We start from the raw sequence: 18,214 nt of genomic DNA, 5'->3' as shown, positions 1-18,214 counted from the left end.
GAACTGTCCCGGGGACGAAACGATGTCCAGCTTGGAACGACAACCGCACGTCTCAGATCTGCGAGGACCTGCAGTCGTGCTCGTCCCGGCTCTCCGGCCTGAGCGGCCTGCCGCTGTCCCCGTACTTCAGCGGTCCCAAGCTGCGCTGGCTGGCCGCCAACGTGCGCTCGGTGCGCCGCGCGCTGGCCGACGACCGCTGCCTCTTCGGCACCGTGGACACCTGGCTGGTGTGGGTGAGTGACAGTCTGCCCGCGCCCGCAGTCGGGACTAGAGGCGGAGGAAGGCGGAAGAAAACTCGGCGCAATCGAGTGTTTAAAATAATTGCTGAGATTTATATATTACACAAATATGAATAGATGCGGAAGAAGGCCGAGGAAAACTTGGCATGATCCAGTGTTTCAAATAATTGCTGAGTGTGTCTTAAACTTAAAATAAAGCATTTCAATAATAAACAATAAAATATTCTTTATATTTGAGGCACTAACTTTGTGATTTTCCATTTTATAATTAAAATAAAAATCAAGTAACTATGTTTTAATTATATTTATATATTGCATAAACGTGGTTGGGAATGGTTGTCCGTCTCCATGGTTTGCGTGTTTAGCTACCATGCTGGAGGTCCCGGGTTCGATTCCCAGGGGGGTGAAATTAAGTATTAGTGATTTTTCACCCTAATATTTATTTAATATTACCCTGGACTGGTACCTGAAGCGCTGGAGTGATCACCTTGCCTTCATTTAACTAACAATCAAGATGACGCTGCGTCAATATGATGTAGTGCCTTATGCACCATTGGGTGCGGATAAGGGTTTAGGTAGGAGTTGGGAATAGACGCGGAGGAAGGCCGAGGAAAACTGGCACGATCGAGTGTTTCAAATAATTGCTGCGTGTGTCTCAAACTTTAAATGAAGCATTTCAATAATAAACAATTATATATTCTTTATATTTGAAGCACTCAAATATAAGAATATTTTATAAATATTCGTGAGACTCTCGCGAGTTAGAAGAGAAACATTTTTTTAAAGAGAAGTATTTGTATAGTTTATATTTGAAGCACTAACCTTGTGATTTTCCATTTTATAATTAAAATGTAACTTTGTTTTAAAATCACTATACATATTTTATTATAACTTAATTATAATGTCTACCGGTTTTGAAGCTAATCGCTTCTTAATCAAGACTGATTAATAATAATTAATTAATTGATAACAATTATAATAATAAATGTCCGCCTCCGTAGTGTAATGGTCAGCACGCTCGGCTACCGTTCTGGAGGTCCCGGGCTCGGTTCCCAAGGGGGGTAAAATAAAAATATAAGTGATTTTTTCACTGTAATATTTAGTCAATATTACCATGGACTGGTACCTGAAGCGGAGGGCTGATCACCTTTCCTTCATGTGTAAACGATCAAGATAACACTGCGTTTATATGACACAGTGCCCTATGCACCATTGGGGTGCGGATAAGGGTTTTATTATATTATTAATTAATAACAAGACTGAAAAATAAAAGCGACATGAAAAAAAGACAGCACTGCGTCATTTAGACGCAGTGCCGTCTAGATCAGACCATCGAGTGCGGATAGGGTCAGAAGATGCACGCATGGGGCTCCCTCTGATTGGTTACATCACTTTTCAGAATTTAACCGGTGGTACGAAAGGCGGCTTGCACATCACCGATGTCACCAACGCCTCCCGGACTCAGCTAATGAACCTGGAGACACTCAATTGGGATCCAGCTCTCTTGAGGTACAAACTTGTCATTGTTTCATTCATTAAAAATGGGTACGAAGGCTGTCTGAAATGTTTCCGACCTCAACATGAAGATGGCAGTGGTTGTCAATAAAAATTGGGGAATGTTTGCGCATGCGTTGAAAGGCACTCACCAAAATTTTGGCCATTTTGGACGCATAGTTATTGTTTGGCAGTCGTTTGAGTTCACGAATTCACAAATCACGGTTCGAACTACTTGACCACCCTCCTTACTCACCAGATCTAGCCCCGAGCGACTTTTTTTTGTTCCCTAAGCTAAAAATTGCGCTCGGAGGACAGAGATTTTCATCGAATGAGTAGGCCATCACCTTTGAAAATGACTATTTTGCAGGGAAAGACAGCAACTACTATTTGGGCGGGTTGAGGAGGTGGGAGCATCGCTGGGAGAAGTGAATGTATGTAAAAAGAGATTAAGAGATTTGTTCCTGAGAGACGCCCGTGCGCGGCGGAATTTCGCCGTTTTTTAAATGATTACTTTTATCATGTATTTAGTTAAAAAACGATTTATTTTCTTAAACAAAAACGTTCAATGGGATTCATTGTGCCTTTTTGGTACTCTATAATACACTCCTGTCACATTATTCTTGAAATATATCGTAATATAAACAAATAAGATCGTAACATAAATAAATCAAAGCACGCATCGTGTGTCACTCTTACCCACTGGCGATGCGTAGCGTCGAGAGTGAGACAGATATAGGGCATGATTATGGCGCGAACTAATTACCGATCGCAAGAAAAATCAGGGATCTGTTCTTTTATTTATCCTTGTGATGTTACAAATTATTAGTCAGATATTTCAACAGATGTCATAAGGCCAAAGATTGACGTATTATTTTATCCAAAGTTCCACACCATGAAAAAATCCCTCCAAGTTGAACTGAGGTTCGAAACTTGGAGCAAAGTAAAAACACAATCGGTTATGTCAGCCGCGTACAGGGAATGTTTTGTGAAAACACATACGGTTATGCGAGCTGCGTGGATCCGGTTAGTAGAAAGTAGAAAAAAAAAAGACTTGATACATTGTTAGGTCGGAAACTTTTCAGACAACCCTCGTTGTACGGAAGATATAGTCAGATGGGGAAGATAGCGAAGACGATTCTGGAATGCCCATGTCAATAGAATACAAGAAATTAGACTGGCTTGAAATGCTCTTCAAGGGAAGACGGAGGAAGACCACCTGGAAGACCTCCAAAGCGATGGCGTGACAGCTGCCCAGCATTGCCAGTGTCAATTTTCAGAATTCCCCAAAAACCTGGGACAATTTCCCCAAATTGGGGAAAAACAAAGTCCCGATTTCTCGCAAATTCCCCACATAATCATCCCATGGAAATAAACAAGTTTTCATAAAAAATTACTACTTATTATTATATTTTTTTAAATTATATATTAATACCCTAATTGGAATTTTACGTAAAATACATAGTAATTAAAAATACATTTGATACGTAATAAAAAATAAAAGAATGTACAGCCTAAAAAAACAGCTAACATATATTTAGTTAGATAGTATTCAAACAGAATAATTGATACATTTTATTTATTATTTTGTAGCATAAACAATTATGTAGAACACAAAAAAAATAATACCAAAAGGAGAACACACAAAAATATACTTTCAAAACATTTTTATATTAATAAATGGTAACTAACCTAACTAACCACCACGCCGCTTCTCCGCAGGGGTAGGCAGAGAGAATAGAACGCCACACCACTCTGTCTTGGTAAACATTCTTCGCCTCTTCCACGTTCATGCATCTCCTCATACATACCCGCCGATTGTTACACTCCTAACCTGACCACTTTCAAGTATTTGGCATACCTGATCGTGCCATGTTTTTCTCGGTCTTCCTCTGCTTCTTTTCCCAATTACATTCGCCCCATAAATTTGTTTTACCATTATTTCCTCACTCATTCGCTCTACATGTCCAAACCAACTCAACACACCTTTCTTAATTTTATCGATAATGCTTATCTCAGCTTTGCATTCCTTCCTTATTTCACTATTCGAACATCTATCATACATCGTTTTGTCGCACATTCTTCTGAGAGATCGCATTTCGACTGCATTCAGTCTACTTTCATCCTTCTTTTGCCAACTCCATGTTTCACTTCCATACATTAGAGTTGGAAACAGGATTAATAAATGGTCAAACATTAAAATCCCCACATAGTGCCAATCCCCAATCGAGTTGAGATTCCCCGCAGGTTGGGGAATCCACCACAGATTGGCAACTTTGAAGCAGTCTACGTCACAAGAGACAGACAACGAAACAGACAGATCCGAGGATCTATGAGAAGAAGGAAGAATTAGTGTGCAATCTAGTAATGGTGATCTTGATGTCCTCAGGTTGTTCAGGATAAACTACAAGATCCTTCCCGAGATCCGGTCGAGTGCCGAGGTGTACGGGAAAGTAAGCGACGGGTCAATTTTGGACGGCATCACCATATCCGGGGTAACTATCTTCGCAACATTTTGAGTGTGTCCAAATACTTGTTCACAAAATCTGGATTATCTCCAATTACAGGAGTTATTTTTGTATTATTTTTTGACATCTCATCAAAGATGAAGAAGGATTCAATTCAATTCAATTCAATTCAATTTATTCAATAATTAATATATACATTACAAACAAACATTTAAGGCGTATACATTAAAAAAACAAATTAAAAATTACACAAGAAGACTCTTGTTAAATGTGTAGAAGAATCTCGCTTCGGAAAACTCCTTCGGACACATGGAACAGATCAATATCTAATGTGATATTGTTCAACATAGCGGTAGCTCTTCCTACAGGCAAAACCATCGGCAGGTTGGTCCTGTGTATAGGAATCTGAAACAATCTATGCCGACGCTGTCTTAGGTAACTATCGGGAACATACAGACCAATGCTCTGGATAATTTCAGGATTATCGATCATAAAGATATGGAAGTCTGGGCATTTACGGGGCTGATGACCGTCATAGGCTGGTTTAAGTGACTTAAATGTACCGTAAATGCCCAGACTTCCATATTCTTCTTTATCTTTGAAGAGATGTCAAAAATAATGTAACTATCTTCACTATATCTTCTTTTATCCGCCTCCATAGTGTAATGGTCAGCACGCTCGGCTTCCGTACTAGATGCTCCGTACTCGGTTCCGGGTTCGATTCCCTGTGGGATCAAAATAAATACAAGTGATTTTAATTTTTTAATTTTTTTTAATTACCTGACGTTCAAGTGACTCTGAAATCTAGCTACGGCTTATGCAACACCGCTTATCATGTCCCTACTCAGGCTTCAACTTTATAAGATTCATAGCCTATGCCTACTCGTGAGTGGATTTACTCTTTATGTTTAAAGTTACTATAATTTCATGTAATTCATGAGTGAAAATTGTAGGCAAAAAGACTCGCTAAAATACAAGTGATTTTTTCAGTCTAATATTTATTCAATATGACCCTGGACTGGTACCTGAAGCGGAGGGCTGATCATCATCTTTACTTCATGTGTTAATAATGATCAAGATAACACTGCATATGGTAATATTGGATAAATATTAGTGAAATCGAACCCGGGACCTCCAGTACGGTAGCCGAGCGTGCTGACCATTACAATACGGAGGCGGACAATGGGATATGGGAATTTTAATGGGATAATTTATATGGGAATTGCATTTATTATTACCTTGCTTATTATGTACAAGGTTTATAGCACTTATGGCTTTCTAATATAAAAAGTTATAATTATGAGTGCCTTTGTTTCCAATTACAGATCCTCGGGAACCAGCAATCAGCTTTGATGGGACATATGTGTTTAAAAGAAGGCCAAGCCAAAAATACATATCGGTCCGGGTGCTTCCTGCTATACAATACGGGTACCAAGGTGCGTATTCAGATAATACTATTCTTCTCCGGTCGTTTCCCTCATTGCTGAGGATAGTGACCCCCCTACTGGGTTACTGTGGAACCTCGGACATTGAAAGCTGTCCCACCGCATGCCCAGATCTGATACAGAAGCATCTAGGCTTCCTGACAGATCTGCTCTTGCTAAGAAATTTTTTTTTTAACTAAGTTGCGAAATTTATTGAAAATGTGAAACAACATAAAATTGGAACCTCGGACCTGGAACCTGGAACCTCGGACAACTTCTTCTTCTTCTTTCCATGTTAACTCGCTAGGTGGCCAACACGAGACGTCTCCAAGTCACTCTGTCACGTGCCATCTCCTTGGCTTCCTCCCAGGTCAGTCTGGCGTCTGGAAGTTCCGCTAAGTATAGTCGGTAAATGGGCGCCGGAATCCTCGGGGTTGGAAGAAGAGACACGAGGGGTTGATGCTCTCAGGTGGCATTCTAAGGACATGTCCCAACCATGTCCACCTTCTCCTCTTCAGGACTTCCAGTATGAGGGGCTGTTGAGTTCTTCTCCTCACAACGTCATTCCTGACCAAGTCATACCACTTTATACCCCGTATTCGCCCCAGGCACCTATTTTCAAAACTTGCTAGTTTCTTGCTTTGAGCTTTGGTGAGGTGCCACGACTCACATCCGTACAGCAACACTGTTAGGATGCAGGCGTTAAAGAGACCCCAACTGTGCCAACTCCATTGTGATTTAATGATTTTTTTTTAATATTATTTTTTGACATCTCATCAACGATGAAGAAGAATATGGAAGTCTGGGCTTTTACGGGGCTTACGACCGTCATAGGCTGGTTTAAGTGATCACTTTATACACGTGTAACATTCACCAATTCTACCCATTATTGACAACCACACTACTCAAATTCTTGGAATTTCTATATATATGAATCAATTTAGAAACCTTGTTCATGAATCACTAGAACTTCACTAGAGACATCTATTGGTGAGATGTAAAGAAGCTTTTTACTAAGCAGAAACTCTTATATTTGATTTTTTTTTATTTTTACATTTAATGTCTTACAATGTCTATTCGATTTTTGCAGATAGTACATTCCTCGCACGGTCTGGTGACCACTGTCGCTTATAAATTAGGAAAAAATGCTCCTGCAGTCTATGCCCTGGAAGGTAATATTCATTTTTTATTATTTTCATATTATTTTTTGACATCTCATCAAAATCATCTCATTTTTATTATTCATTATATCAGACACTGGATTATTCTCCCTACGGATGATATATCGATATTCCATGTTTTTTTCTTCTATGTTGCGATATCAAAAAAGATAAAAACATGAATTAAATATTTTTTAAAAATGTATCAGGAGATTAGAAGGAATATGTAGCTAAGGCAGGTATATTTTATTTATTGTTTCGGCATTAACTTTGTGGTAAGACATGTTACAATGATTAAAGAAAACACTTCGTTTTTTACCACTTGAGTTTTATTATAGACTACATGTTTCAGAAGTTAAACTTCCATCATTCAGATCTGTATAATAACTATTATACAGACCTAGTAGTTATTATACAGACCTGAATGATGGAAGTTTAACTTCTGAAACATGTAGTCTATAATAAAACTCAAGTGGTAAAAAACTAAGTGTTTTCATTAATCATTGTAAGACAGGTGTAGTTGATTCAACATCTGACTGATGTTTTGACTGATCATAGGTTCAGTGGCTGTAGCTGGCGGCGCCTTGAAATGGATGCGCGATCGTCTCCAAATAGTCAAGGATGTCGGGGAGAGCCTAGAAGAGGCGGCCAGGGCCGCCCCCACCACTGGAGACGTCTACTTCGTACCCGCGTTCAACGGACTCTATGCGCCGTATTGGAGAAAGGACGCTAGAGGGTACGCAAATCAATGTTGGATTCTTTCCTCTCTAGAACATTAACCCTTTCCGGTCCATAATTTTTTTTTTAAAACTACATCAGGTCCACAATAGATTTACAGCATTACAGGGTAAAACAATACATCCAAGTTTTTTTAAAAATAAAACTACACTTGTGTTTAAAATTCATTTTTATTTTGAGCGTATACAATCTTGTCTCTAAGTATTACATTTTATAGACATCTAATGTATGATATCGGTGAAAACAGTCACCGATGCAAAGGCCGGACTTCTCTCGTAAGTGACGCGAATGTATCGGGTTTCTTTCCTACCTCCAGGAATTTTTCGTTGAGTGTAACATTTTTCCATACACGTGGGCTATTGTGGATGGAATCGTCATCATTGCTGCTCACACGCGCACGGGTCTAGTGTAACTGATGCTGGTAGCCGGACATCCGAGTGACGGGTACCGAGCCAGCCCCCAAAAAAAACGTTTTGCATCATTCTCAGGTAGAAAGTTACACATTCCTGTGTTTATAAAAATCATTGAATGCTCGTCCCAGTATACCGCACACTGAATACGAGTGAGAAAAAAATATGTTTGCTTGCATTTTAACACTAAACTGATGAAGAAAAAAATGTCGAATTACATTCGACAGTTTCATTAAAGTCGATGTCGAATGACATTCGACATAGAACCGGAAAGGGTTAACCGCTAAAGCGCTGAGAATTGATAATAATAATAATAAAACCCTTATCAGCACCCCAATGATGCATAGGGCACTGTGTCATATAAACGCAGTGTTATCTTGATCGTTTACACATGAAGGAAAGGTGATCAGCCCTCCGCTTCAAGTACCAGTCCAGGGTAATATTGAATAAATATTCACTCATATTTATTCTTACCCCCCCTGCGAATCGAACCCGGGTCCTCCAGAACGGTAGCTGAGCGTGCTGACCATTACACTACGGAGGCGGACAAAGATAAGGCAAGATAAGATGTTGAGATAAGGCTAGTAAAAATCTCAGCACTAATGAATAATTTTCAGTAGCTTTGATTGAATTAATAGTAGTTTCTCTGTGATTACAGATTTGATCCCCAGGGAGGTCTCTTTTACGCTTGAATTTTAACAGTTTTGTATTTTTTTTCAGGATAATCTGCGGGTTGACTGCATTCACAACGAAAAACCATTTAATCAGAGCGTCATTAGAAGCCATCTGTTTCCAAACAAGGTATTATAAAAATCCATATTTGTATTATCTTAAGGTGTAATTTCAATTCAATTTCAATTTATTCAATAATGATTAATATATACATTACAAATTAACATTCAAAGCGTATACATTAAAAACATTAATTAAAAAGAAAAAGTTTTTTGTAACGGTATATACACAGGTTTACCAAACGATAAAGTGACTCGACTGCAATCAGTGTTAAACGCGGCAGCGAGACTGGTTTTTGCAATTTATAAATTCAGTCACATCACCCCACTACTTCACCAACTGCACTGGTCACGCTTTCCCGAAAGGGTAGAGTATAAACTCTGTGTACTCATGTATAAATCAATGCATAATACGGCTCCAGAGTATCTAAAAGAGCTGCGTATTCCAGACAAATTGGTTTATAGACTGTTTTGAATATTGAAATCATTAACTTTGTGGATCATATTGATATATTATTTCGAGAAATAAAAATACTTTGTGTTCTGATCCACTCACATTTTTTTTATTAACCAACTAGTTTCGGCAACAACCTGTTGCCCTAATAATCATTCGTTCAATTTTGAAGATGGGATAAAAATTTTGCATTGTAATAACAGAACTAGCCAAATGAATGATTTAGAGGTGTTAGAAATAAAAAAAAGCGGTTAAACAAAAATTAAATATAATTAATAACCAAATAAACATTAGTCAAAGTCCCATTTTTAATATTTTTCCCATAAAATCAAACCCAACATAAATAGAGTTATCCCCTTCCTTGCTCTTACCCCTCCTTAAAACACCATTACCCCCACCCCTACCCTTTTGAAACCCAACAACTTGTACACTGTTTCTTTTTATATATATATTTAGTAATAAATGTAACCCTGAAGAGGGCAACAGGTTGTTGCCGAAACTAGTTGGTTAATAAAAAAAATGTGAGTGGATCAGAACACAAAGTATTTTTATTTCTCGAAATAATATGGTTTATAGACATTCGGCTACAACAACTGCTATGGGTAAAGTGATCTTATCAGCATCAAGCGTGCCTTTGATGTTGCGGGACCGACGACGTGCAATGCTCTTCCATCAGTAGTTAGAAATAGTGAGAGTGAGATGATCTTTAGAAAAATATTAAGAATACATTTGTTGTATTAATTTTAAATCAAATTTATGTGTTAATTTTAAATCAAACACAGATTTAAATTAAAATGGAGTTCTACAAGTTAAACGCCAAATCAATAAATAAATACATTTGTTTGCTAAATCAGTTCCACTATCTCCTTTTCCCAATCAAATCACAATGAAGCGCGCTTGAAGTAGTATTTAACGAAAATGACGCTATATAAATTATTATTATTATTAAAATCTTTTCATTAATTGATTTGGTAGCACTTTGTGATGAATCTATCCATTTTTAATTTAAGTTTTACTTGGTAAATACCACTCTTTTTAAAATCTATTGTGACACGTGTTTCAATGCATTCCGCATCATTTTCAAACACTGTTTTTTCAAATTGTGTGGAATGAACCAAAACACGTGTTTCAATAGATTTTAAGAAATACATAGCGGCATTTACTAAGAAAAAAATTATAAAAGTCATTCAATAAGGTGTATTTTCCTCTGCGTAGGGATGTACTGGAAGCCATGCACAAGGACTGCGGGTTCCCACTCAAGAAACTGCACGTTGACGGGAAAATGAGCTCTAATAACCTACTCATGCAATTACAAGCAGATTTGTGTGGCATACCAGTATGTGAGTATATATGTACATATTTTTATTTACATTGAAATCCTCTTATTATCATCACCAGTCTGTGACAGGTCATATGCCCTGTAAATACCCAGACTTCCATATTCTTCATCTACAAGATTTACCCACAACGAAGGTTTGATAGTCTGATAGTAAACAATAATTATGGGAGTCAAACACTTCAATATATCATTCCAAACTTTTTTAATTTGTTGCCGACGGAGGTTAAAGGTCAAAATAAAATATGGAACAAAGGCAAAATAAAGGAATGGGCAAATGATCAAGAGTCAATTCTATAAAAAAATTTAAATAGTTTTTATTTTTAATTTTTTTCTTTCTTTTCTCTGTGTATACTACGTTAAAATCGATAAAAACAATGAAAATAAACATATGTAAAAAGAACTTTACCGACAAGACACACAAGGTGGCTTGGTGGGTCTTTGCTAAGAAAAACATTTAAATATTAAAAGAAAAATACAACAACAAAAATGTCAAAATGTATGAATAAACTATGCTTGGTTTTAGATCGCTCCAAGTCCTGGGACATGACAGCTCTGGGAGTCGCAATGGCAGCTGGTATGGCCGTGCAGGCATGGGACATTGAATCCTCACAGCTGACCCACGGGGAGCCGTATATACCCACCACAACAGTGGATGGTAAGTGTCACTGCAACACCCCATCAAACCACAGCAATAGGTTCCTTTTACCATCCTACCATGACTTTAAGGTCCTGCAGACTGTGATCAATCCTTCTTCTATGCATGTCATGTCAGATCCCCCTTAGAGCGTTTGTGCACTGCACGGAATTTTACCTTTCGGCAGTCCGGTTTTAAAAATAAAAGCTACTATTATGACAGTTTAGCGTGATCGAATTTCACGCACCGTGATTACGCATCGATCAAGCGCACCGATCCGAAGAAATATAGCCAAAAACACAAGCCAATCGTCCGTTTGGACGATTGGCTTGTGTTTTTGGTGTTTGATCGGCGGACGGTAAAATTCCTGTAGTGCACATGCGCCCATAGTCTACAGTAATTGTGGAAGTCCTCACCAAAAAGCTACGTTTCCAATATTGCACAAAATATCCTCTAAATGCAAATCTATTCTGTTTACTGTATTAAAGTTGTGATGAAACGTGAACAATCCTGTGTTAAACCAATATGAAATCATTAAATGGCACCAAAATGTTAAAATTTTACAAGCTATAATTCCTAATTACTTAAAATCATTTATAATGGAAATGTAACGTTTTGGTGAGGACCTCCACAATTGTCCTTGTCTCGGGCAGTTCTAGGGTCCTGATCCCTGCCCAATCTCGTATATTCCGGAACCAGGAGATCTGTCTCCTGCCCACACCTCGTGGACCCTCCACTAGGTGCAATAGCTCGTACTTGTCTCCTCTCGGCACATGCCCCAGATAGGACACCTCCCGGACCTTGATATCAGTCAGCAACTGTCCCCCTGCTCTACTTGAAAACTTGAAAAGCTTTATCATTTTAGAAATTATAACCGCAATTCTAGAATTAGGTTCAGAAAGAAATATTTATTTGTTCAGTATGAGAAGTTTGATAAAATAAAACCAATCAATCAACATTGCTCATGCGTCAATAATTTTTTCAAACAAATCTCAACTCAATACTAGAATGATCCACTCCCTTCATACTAACGCGTCACTTTTTCTGTCACTCTCTTTCTGATCCTTTTTTCTCAGGTATACAGAACCGTTCGCCTTGAAACTATGATTCCTATTGTCGGCATTAATTTTTCGATCGCTTTTATTATTGTAGAACGTAACGCGAGGTACACCAAGTGGAAAATGGCGGTCGATCGCTCCCTGGGATGGGCCTTCACCAAGAAATCTATCCACATGACTGGTGAGAGGATTCATTTATATATAAAACATAAAGAAATACTCTGAACTTCCTATTTATTTATTTATTCATTTAATTTATTGAACGGCTAAAGCCTTTAACATAATACATATCGGTAGTGTAAAGGCAAAGGGGTATATCTGTCTCAGACCAAATTTTACAGGAGAGCATAAAACAAACTTGTGAAATTACATAAGTCATTTGTTTTAAGTATTTTTTTATGTTAATATCCTAATAAAACTAAATAAGTGTTGCAACTACAGCTACATTCTTTTGCCAGATTATGGAATACACTATTTCAGACATTTTGTGGAACAAACTTAGAAAATGAAAAATTTGACAGATATGTATACCCCTTTTCCATAACAATACCGATATATAAAGTATCTAATATAAAAATACACTGATGAATACACTAATAGAGAAGCAAAAAGTCTTAAACATAAAATAATAATAAAATAACAAATAGTAAGCACTGGTAAATACACGTCTCCTTCACACACTATCAGCGAGCAGCGAGAGAGAGTGAAACACTAGGTTTAAATTTATCCATTATAACATGGAGAAGAAATGCTGAGAAAGTACAGACTTCAAGGTGGATAACAATATATTAAATAAATCAATACTTTCAAAAGCATTGGCTAACATGCTATTTACACGGTAGATATGTTCTATATGACATAGTGTAGAAGAAGCATACTAAAATGATAAAATTCTTCTCCACGCTCCACTTTGTAGCTACATCACCAGCTCATTAATCTGAATGCTCCGTAATCCGAAACGCACTATTAATCCGAACAGTTTCACGGCTCTGTTGACGGCAAGCAGCTGACGTCAGTTTAAAAAATTCCACCTGAAGCAATGAAAATTTTCAACACATCTATCAACTGGACTGAACCAGTCATCCAGAATAATGAGGAATTGATAGTTTATAGACGAATGCGTGATTTAGCTCTTTTAATTTAAAGCTAACATAAAAATTAATTGATGTTTTTCTTGCTAAATATCAGTATTTCTTGAAATCTATTGTGACACATCGCTCAATCCTTTCAAGAACGTCAAAAATCAAAAAACTAGATTTTTCAAGAGAACGTTTTTAAAGAGTAAAAACATAATACAATGTATTAAAAATAAATATCAAGCCACTTATTTAACTTCTTACTGTGCAACAGATCTTTTAAGGTAAAACCTGAAGGTTTTTTCTCCATTTGAACAATATTTAGTATATTTAAAAAAATAATTAAACAATATCCTTTCTTCAAAATGCAAAAACAACACTTTCTGCCCTGTAGCGGGTAAATATTAAGTTTAAAATATGCTGCTTTTGCTGGGATATAGTACATTTTCTGGGCATTCCGGAAACATGCACAACTGAAAATTGACGATTTTTGATACATGATGTTGTTGAAAGGAGTGAGCGACATGTTTCCATGCATTCCGCATCATTTTCAAAGACTGCTGTTAAAAACACATCAAAACACGTGTTTCCATGCATTCCGCATCATTTTCAAATACAGTATAACCAACGACAAGAATTACATTCGGATTAATGAGCTGGCACTATTTGTTTTGCTAAATTTGAACTTGCTAAATTTGAGTTCTATGCTTGTCAATCATAAGTAGAATGGTGAACGTTACAAAGTGTGTAATATTATCACTTAAACGGCAATTGACAGGTCTTAACCGAGAAATATTTTTGTCTCTTTCAGATGAGCGCTACAGACTCCTTTCTTCCATTCCGTGCTCGCTGTACATTCTCGGCAGCTTCACGATGCTCATCCTGTCGGAGATCCTCAGTCGGCGGTAATGACAGTGCATCGGCTGGTTTAATAGATTCACCCCTGAAGAAAAGGTCTTTGTCCATATCAAAATACGCGCCCAAAACGCGTCCTAACTCCTCTTCTACTGCCTCCGACCCCTCCCATGACCACTAAATTTTCAAGACTGCCAACGTTTCTTCTGGCGATGTGTCCGAAAAACTGGAGAATTCGTCTCAAACAGACAGAGGGAAGTCTGCCATCTGTATTTATCTCTTTTGAGACGGTGCATAGGGCACTGCATCGTATGGCAACAGTGTTGTCTTGGTCATTAAAATGCACAAAGGCAAGGTAATCAGCCCTGCGCTTAAGGTACCGTCCAGGGTGATATTAACACATTGGTTGCGGGAAATGCTCAAAAGCGTCTTTTACATACTGTTGGTAGAGAGCGGGAGACGCTTGCGAGCGTTCTATTTGCTTACTTTAGGTAGAGCGCGAGAGACGCCTGCAAACATTGTACAGATGGGAATTGGATGTTGCGGCTACTTGTGATTAGTATACTGAGGGTCGGGCGGCAGACTGCCAGAGTATAATTAGGGTCCTTTTCCATACTGTTGGTAGAGAGCGGGAGACGCTTGCGAGCGTTCTATTTGCTTACTTTAGGTAGAGCGCGAGAGACGCCTTCAAACATTGTACAGATGGGAATTGGGTTTGCAGTTACTTGTGGTAAGTATACAATCCTAATTAATATACCAATTAGGGCCAAGGTTGATGAAAAAACCGCCCAACAACAATGTGCTAACACACTTTGTATGGGAAAGGTATTTTTACGTTCGGTCGATTGATACTTAAGAACGGGAAGGTTATTTTTACCTTCTGCGCCGGCCTCATTTCAAAGGCAGAAGAAAAGAAGGAATTATCCAATGTTTTTATATGAATATTATCTACCAATCTCTTTGTTAAGGTCCTAACTATATGTACATAATTATCAAATCCCGTCGCCAGCGGTCCGCAGGCGTAAAAATGTGTTAATGTGTTAATACCATCAGGGCTTGGACTTGACTGTACTGACCACCATGCCTTAAGCTAATTAACGATCAAGATAAGACTGCGTCGATGCGTTGCAGGGCCTTGTGCACCACTAGGGTACTGGGAAGAAGAAAATATGACCATTAGAAACCATGTCTCTCTGATAGGACACGATTTTTGCACGCTATTTTGGAAAATCATATTATTTTGGCCATTTTTGGAATTAACATCCACATATGTGCAATCGCTCGGTTATTGAATAAAGTAATAAGCGCCTACCATGAAATTAAATTTGTTTTTTTTGTTACATGTTAAGTTTTGGTTATGTACTTAATAAAAAAATTGTTTAAAAATGTTTTGTTTTATTTTAATAATAATAATAATAAAACCCTTATCCGCACCCCAATGGTGCATAGGGCACTGTGTCATATTAACGCAGTGTTATCTTAATCGTTTACACATGAAGGAAAGGTGATCAGCCCTCCGCTTCAGGTACCAGTCCATGGTAATATTGAATAAATATTACAGTGAAAAAATCACTTATATTTATTTTACCCCCCTTGGGAATCAAACCCGGGACCTCCAGAACGGTAGTCGAGCGTGCTGACCATTACACTACGGAGGCGGATTTATTTTATACTAATCTATATCTGTTTCCTTTGTGAAGTACAGTAAAACCTCGATATAACGGACCAATTTCGGAGAAGGGGTGACTGTTAATGTCGAAAGTCCGTTGTATAAAAAAAGGTTTAAAATAAAAAATATAAATTTAAAACATATGAATACTATTAGATATAACTAAACAATACAAAATACTAACAAAATTGTTACAGCGCAATAATTCTAGCAACATGAACTATGACCCCAAGCGCCCGCTAGGGGCAGGGCGGGGTGTACGCGGGGAATGTTTACGTTATCCCTTATGAGATTGAGGCAGGGAAGACTGCATACACTTGTCATTGTACTGTCATGGCGACCTGTTGAATAAACCGATTGCATCCTAATTACGAGTTATTATTACCTATACCCGAGCCACGTAATAAAATTCTATTTATTGTCTTTGAACATTCGTCGTGAAGTGACGTTAGGGTAGTTTGTGATGAGATTTGTATGATAAAAATGAGTAAATAATTCTTAAATTAATGCCAAATCTCTCTTGCAAATGCTCTCAGGATACATGAATGAGTTAAAATCTTCTTCTTCTTTTTCTAGATCCTAAGGATCTGTTTGTGCCTCCGCTTGTAGCTCTTGGGACGTTGACTCCCAGCTGTCTTTCCATCTTTTCGGAGGTCTGCCTGGGGGTCTGCGTCCTTCAGGGATTCCTTGAAGGGTGATACGTGGAAGTCTGTCTTCTGACATTCTGTTTACATGATCATTCCAGTATCGCCTTCGTTGTCGTCCCCACCTCACAATATCCTCCGTCTTACACATGCTCCGGATGCCGGTACTTCTTACTCGGTCTCGCAATGTGTTTCCGGTTATGGATCGGACAGTCTTCATCTCAGAGGAGGAGGAGAGTCTTCACCTCCGAGAGTTAAAATAAATATAAAAAAGTTTTTTTAAAAGAGTTTTAATGATATCTTTAACTAACTAACTAACTAACAAACCATCACGCCGCTTCTCCGCAGGGGTAGGCAGAGAGAATAGAACGCCACATCACTCTGTCTTTGCAAACATTCTTCGCCTCTTCCACGTTCATGCATCTCCTCATACATACCCGCCGTAAGTTTATTAATTTTATTTTTTTTATAACCCTTATCCGCACCTAATGGTGCATAGGGCACTGCATCAAATTGACGCAGTGTTATCTTAATCATTACTTACGTGAAGGCAAGGTGATCACTCTTGCGCTTCAGGAACCAGTCCAGGGTAATATTAAATAAATATTACAGTGTTAAATCACTAATATTTTTTTTTCACCTCCCCCCCTGGGAATCGAACCCGGGACCTCCAGCACGGTAGCTAAACACGCTGACCATTACACCACGGAGGCGGACAAAATTAATTTTATATCTTTATAAAATTAATAAACTTTGTTTTCACCATTTTTTTTTATTAATACAATTCAACCTACCGGTTTCAACAGTACATTGTCATCTTCAGGGTTTATTTTAAATCATAAACATTAAAATAATTTCACCAAAACTTCCACACACTCCATGAAAATCCTAAATGTTATTTTTATTATTCATTGCATAGCATCTTCAAATAACAACTTATGGAATTTTATTATAATTAAACACTAAAAACTGTCACTTAGAATTGTATAGCTACACTTATGTACACTACGGTCCTTAGACCGTAGTCCATTTGATCTTCACATTCGTTTGATAATGCCCTAACAAGGCGAAATAATTGTCACAATATAATTTTTTATGTGTTTTTTGTTAATAAAATACAACTTAGTAGACTCAAAAAATCTGTGTTTGATTTAAAATTAATACATAAATTAAAATGGAGTTCTACAAATTAAACGCCAAGTCAATAAATAAAATTTAACACTTGAATATACCACTTTATTGAGCTTTATTTTTATTTATGACTAGTTTCGAAAACGACAGATGTGTTCATCTTCTGGTACAAATTATTAATTAAGTTTTAATTTGTATCAGAAGATGAAAACATCTGTCGATTTCGAAACTAGTCGTAAATAAAAATAAAACTCGATAAAGTGGTATATTCAAATCTTTAATTTTAATAAAATAATCATGTCATTCCACAAAGTTAATGCCGATTTAATAAATAATATAACTAATGGAATCTGAGGCTGAGATAAGCATTATCGATAAAATTAAGAAAGGTGTGTTGAGATGGTTTGGACATGTGGAGCGTATGAGTGAAGAAAGAACGGTTAAACAAATTTATGAGGCGAATGTAGTTGGAAAAAGAAGCAGAGGACAACCGAGGAAAACTTGGCACAATCAGGTATGTCAAATACTTGAAAGCGGCCGGGTCAGGAGTCGTAATAATCGTCGGGTATGTATGAGGAGATGCATGAATGTAGAAGAGGCAAAGAATGTCTGCAAAGACAGAGTGGTGTGGCATTCGATTCTCTCTGCCTACCCCTGCGGGGAAGCGGCGTGATGGTTAGTTAGTTAGTT

The 18,214-nt window shown here is 37.7% G+C and overlaps 1 protein-coding gene across 5 annotated transcripts in view; it reads left to right on the top strand.

Moving 5' to 3' along the window:
- The window catches only part of Gk2 (Glycerol kinase 2), a 43,459-nt gene extending 27,993 nt beyond the window's left edge, over nt 1-15,466 (top strand). For 3 of the 5 annotated variants that reach the window (XM_088271910.1, XM_088271913.1, XM_088271912.1), the window contains 11 exons: nt 31-233; nt 1,639-1,748; nt 4,123-4,228; nt 5,527-5,637; nt 6,716-6,797; nt 7,344-7,521; nt 8,654-8,734; nt 10,334-10,458; nt 10,981-11,112; nt 12,244-12,330; nt 14,037-15,466. In XM_088271910.1, coding sequence (XP_088128036.1) covers nt 31-233; nt 1,639-1,748; nt 4,123-4,228; nt 5,527-5,637; nt 6,716-6,797; nt 7,344-7,521; nt 8,654-8,734; nt 10,334-10,458; nt 10,981-11,112; nt 12,244-12,330; nt 14,037-14,134 — 1,313 coding nt within the window. In that variant the 3' untranslated portion in view covers nt 14,135-15,466. The remainder of the gene's footprint in view (nt 1-30; nt 234-1,638; nt 1,749-4,122; nt 4,229-5,526; nt 5,638-6,715; nt 6,798-7,343; nt 7,522-8,653; nt 8,735-10,333; nt 10,459-10,980; nt 11,113-12,243; nt 12,331-14,036) is intronic. The other 2 variants (XR_015838679.1, XR_015838680.1) reach the window with 1 other exon arrangement.
- The last annotated feature ends 2,748 nt before the right edge of the window (nt 15,467-18,214 follow it).

The sequence above is a fragment of the Brachycentrus maculatus genome, unplaced genomic scaffold (genome assembly GCF_059751285.1).
Source record: "Brachycentrus maculatus isolate JH-2025_06_01 unplaced genomic scaffold, ASM5975128v1 h1tg000470l, whole genome shotgun sequence".
NCBI lineage: Eukaryota > Metazoa > Arthropoda > Insecta > Trichoptera > Brachycentridae > Brachycentrus > Brachycentrus maculatus.
The sequence above is the reverse complement of the archived record's forward strand: the minus strand, read 5'-3'. Positions and strand labels throughout refer to the sequence as shown.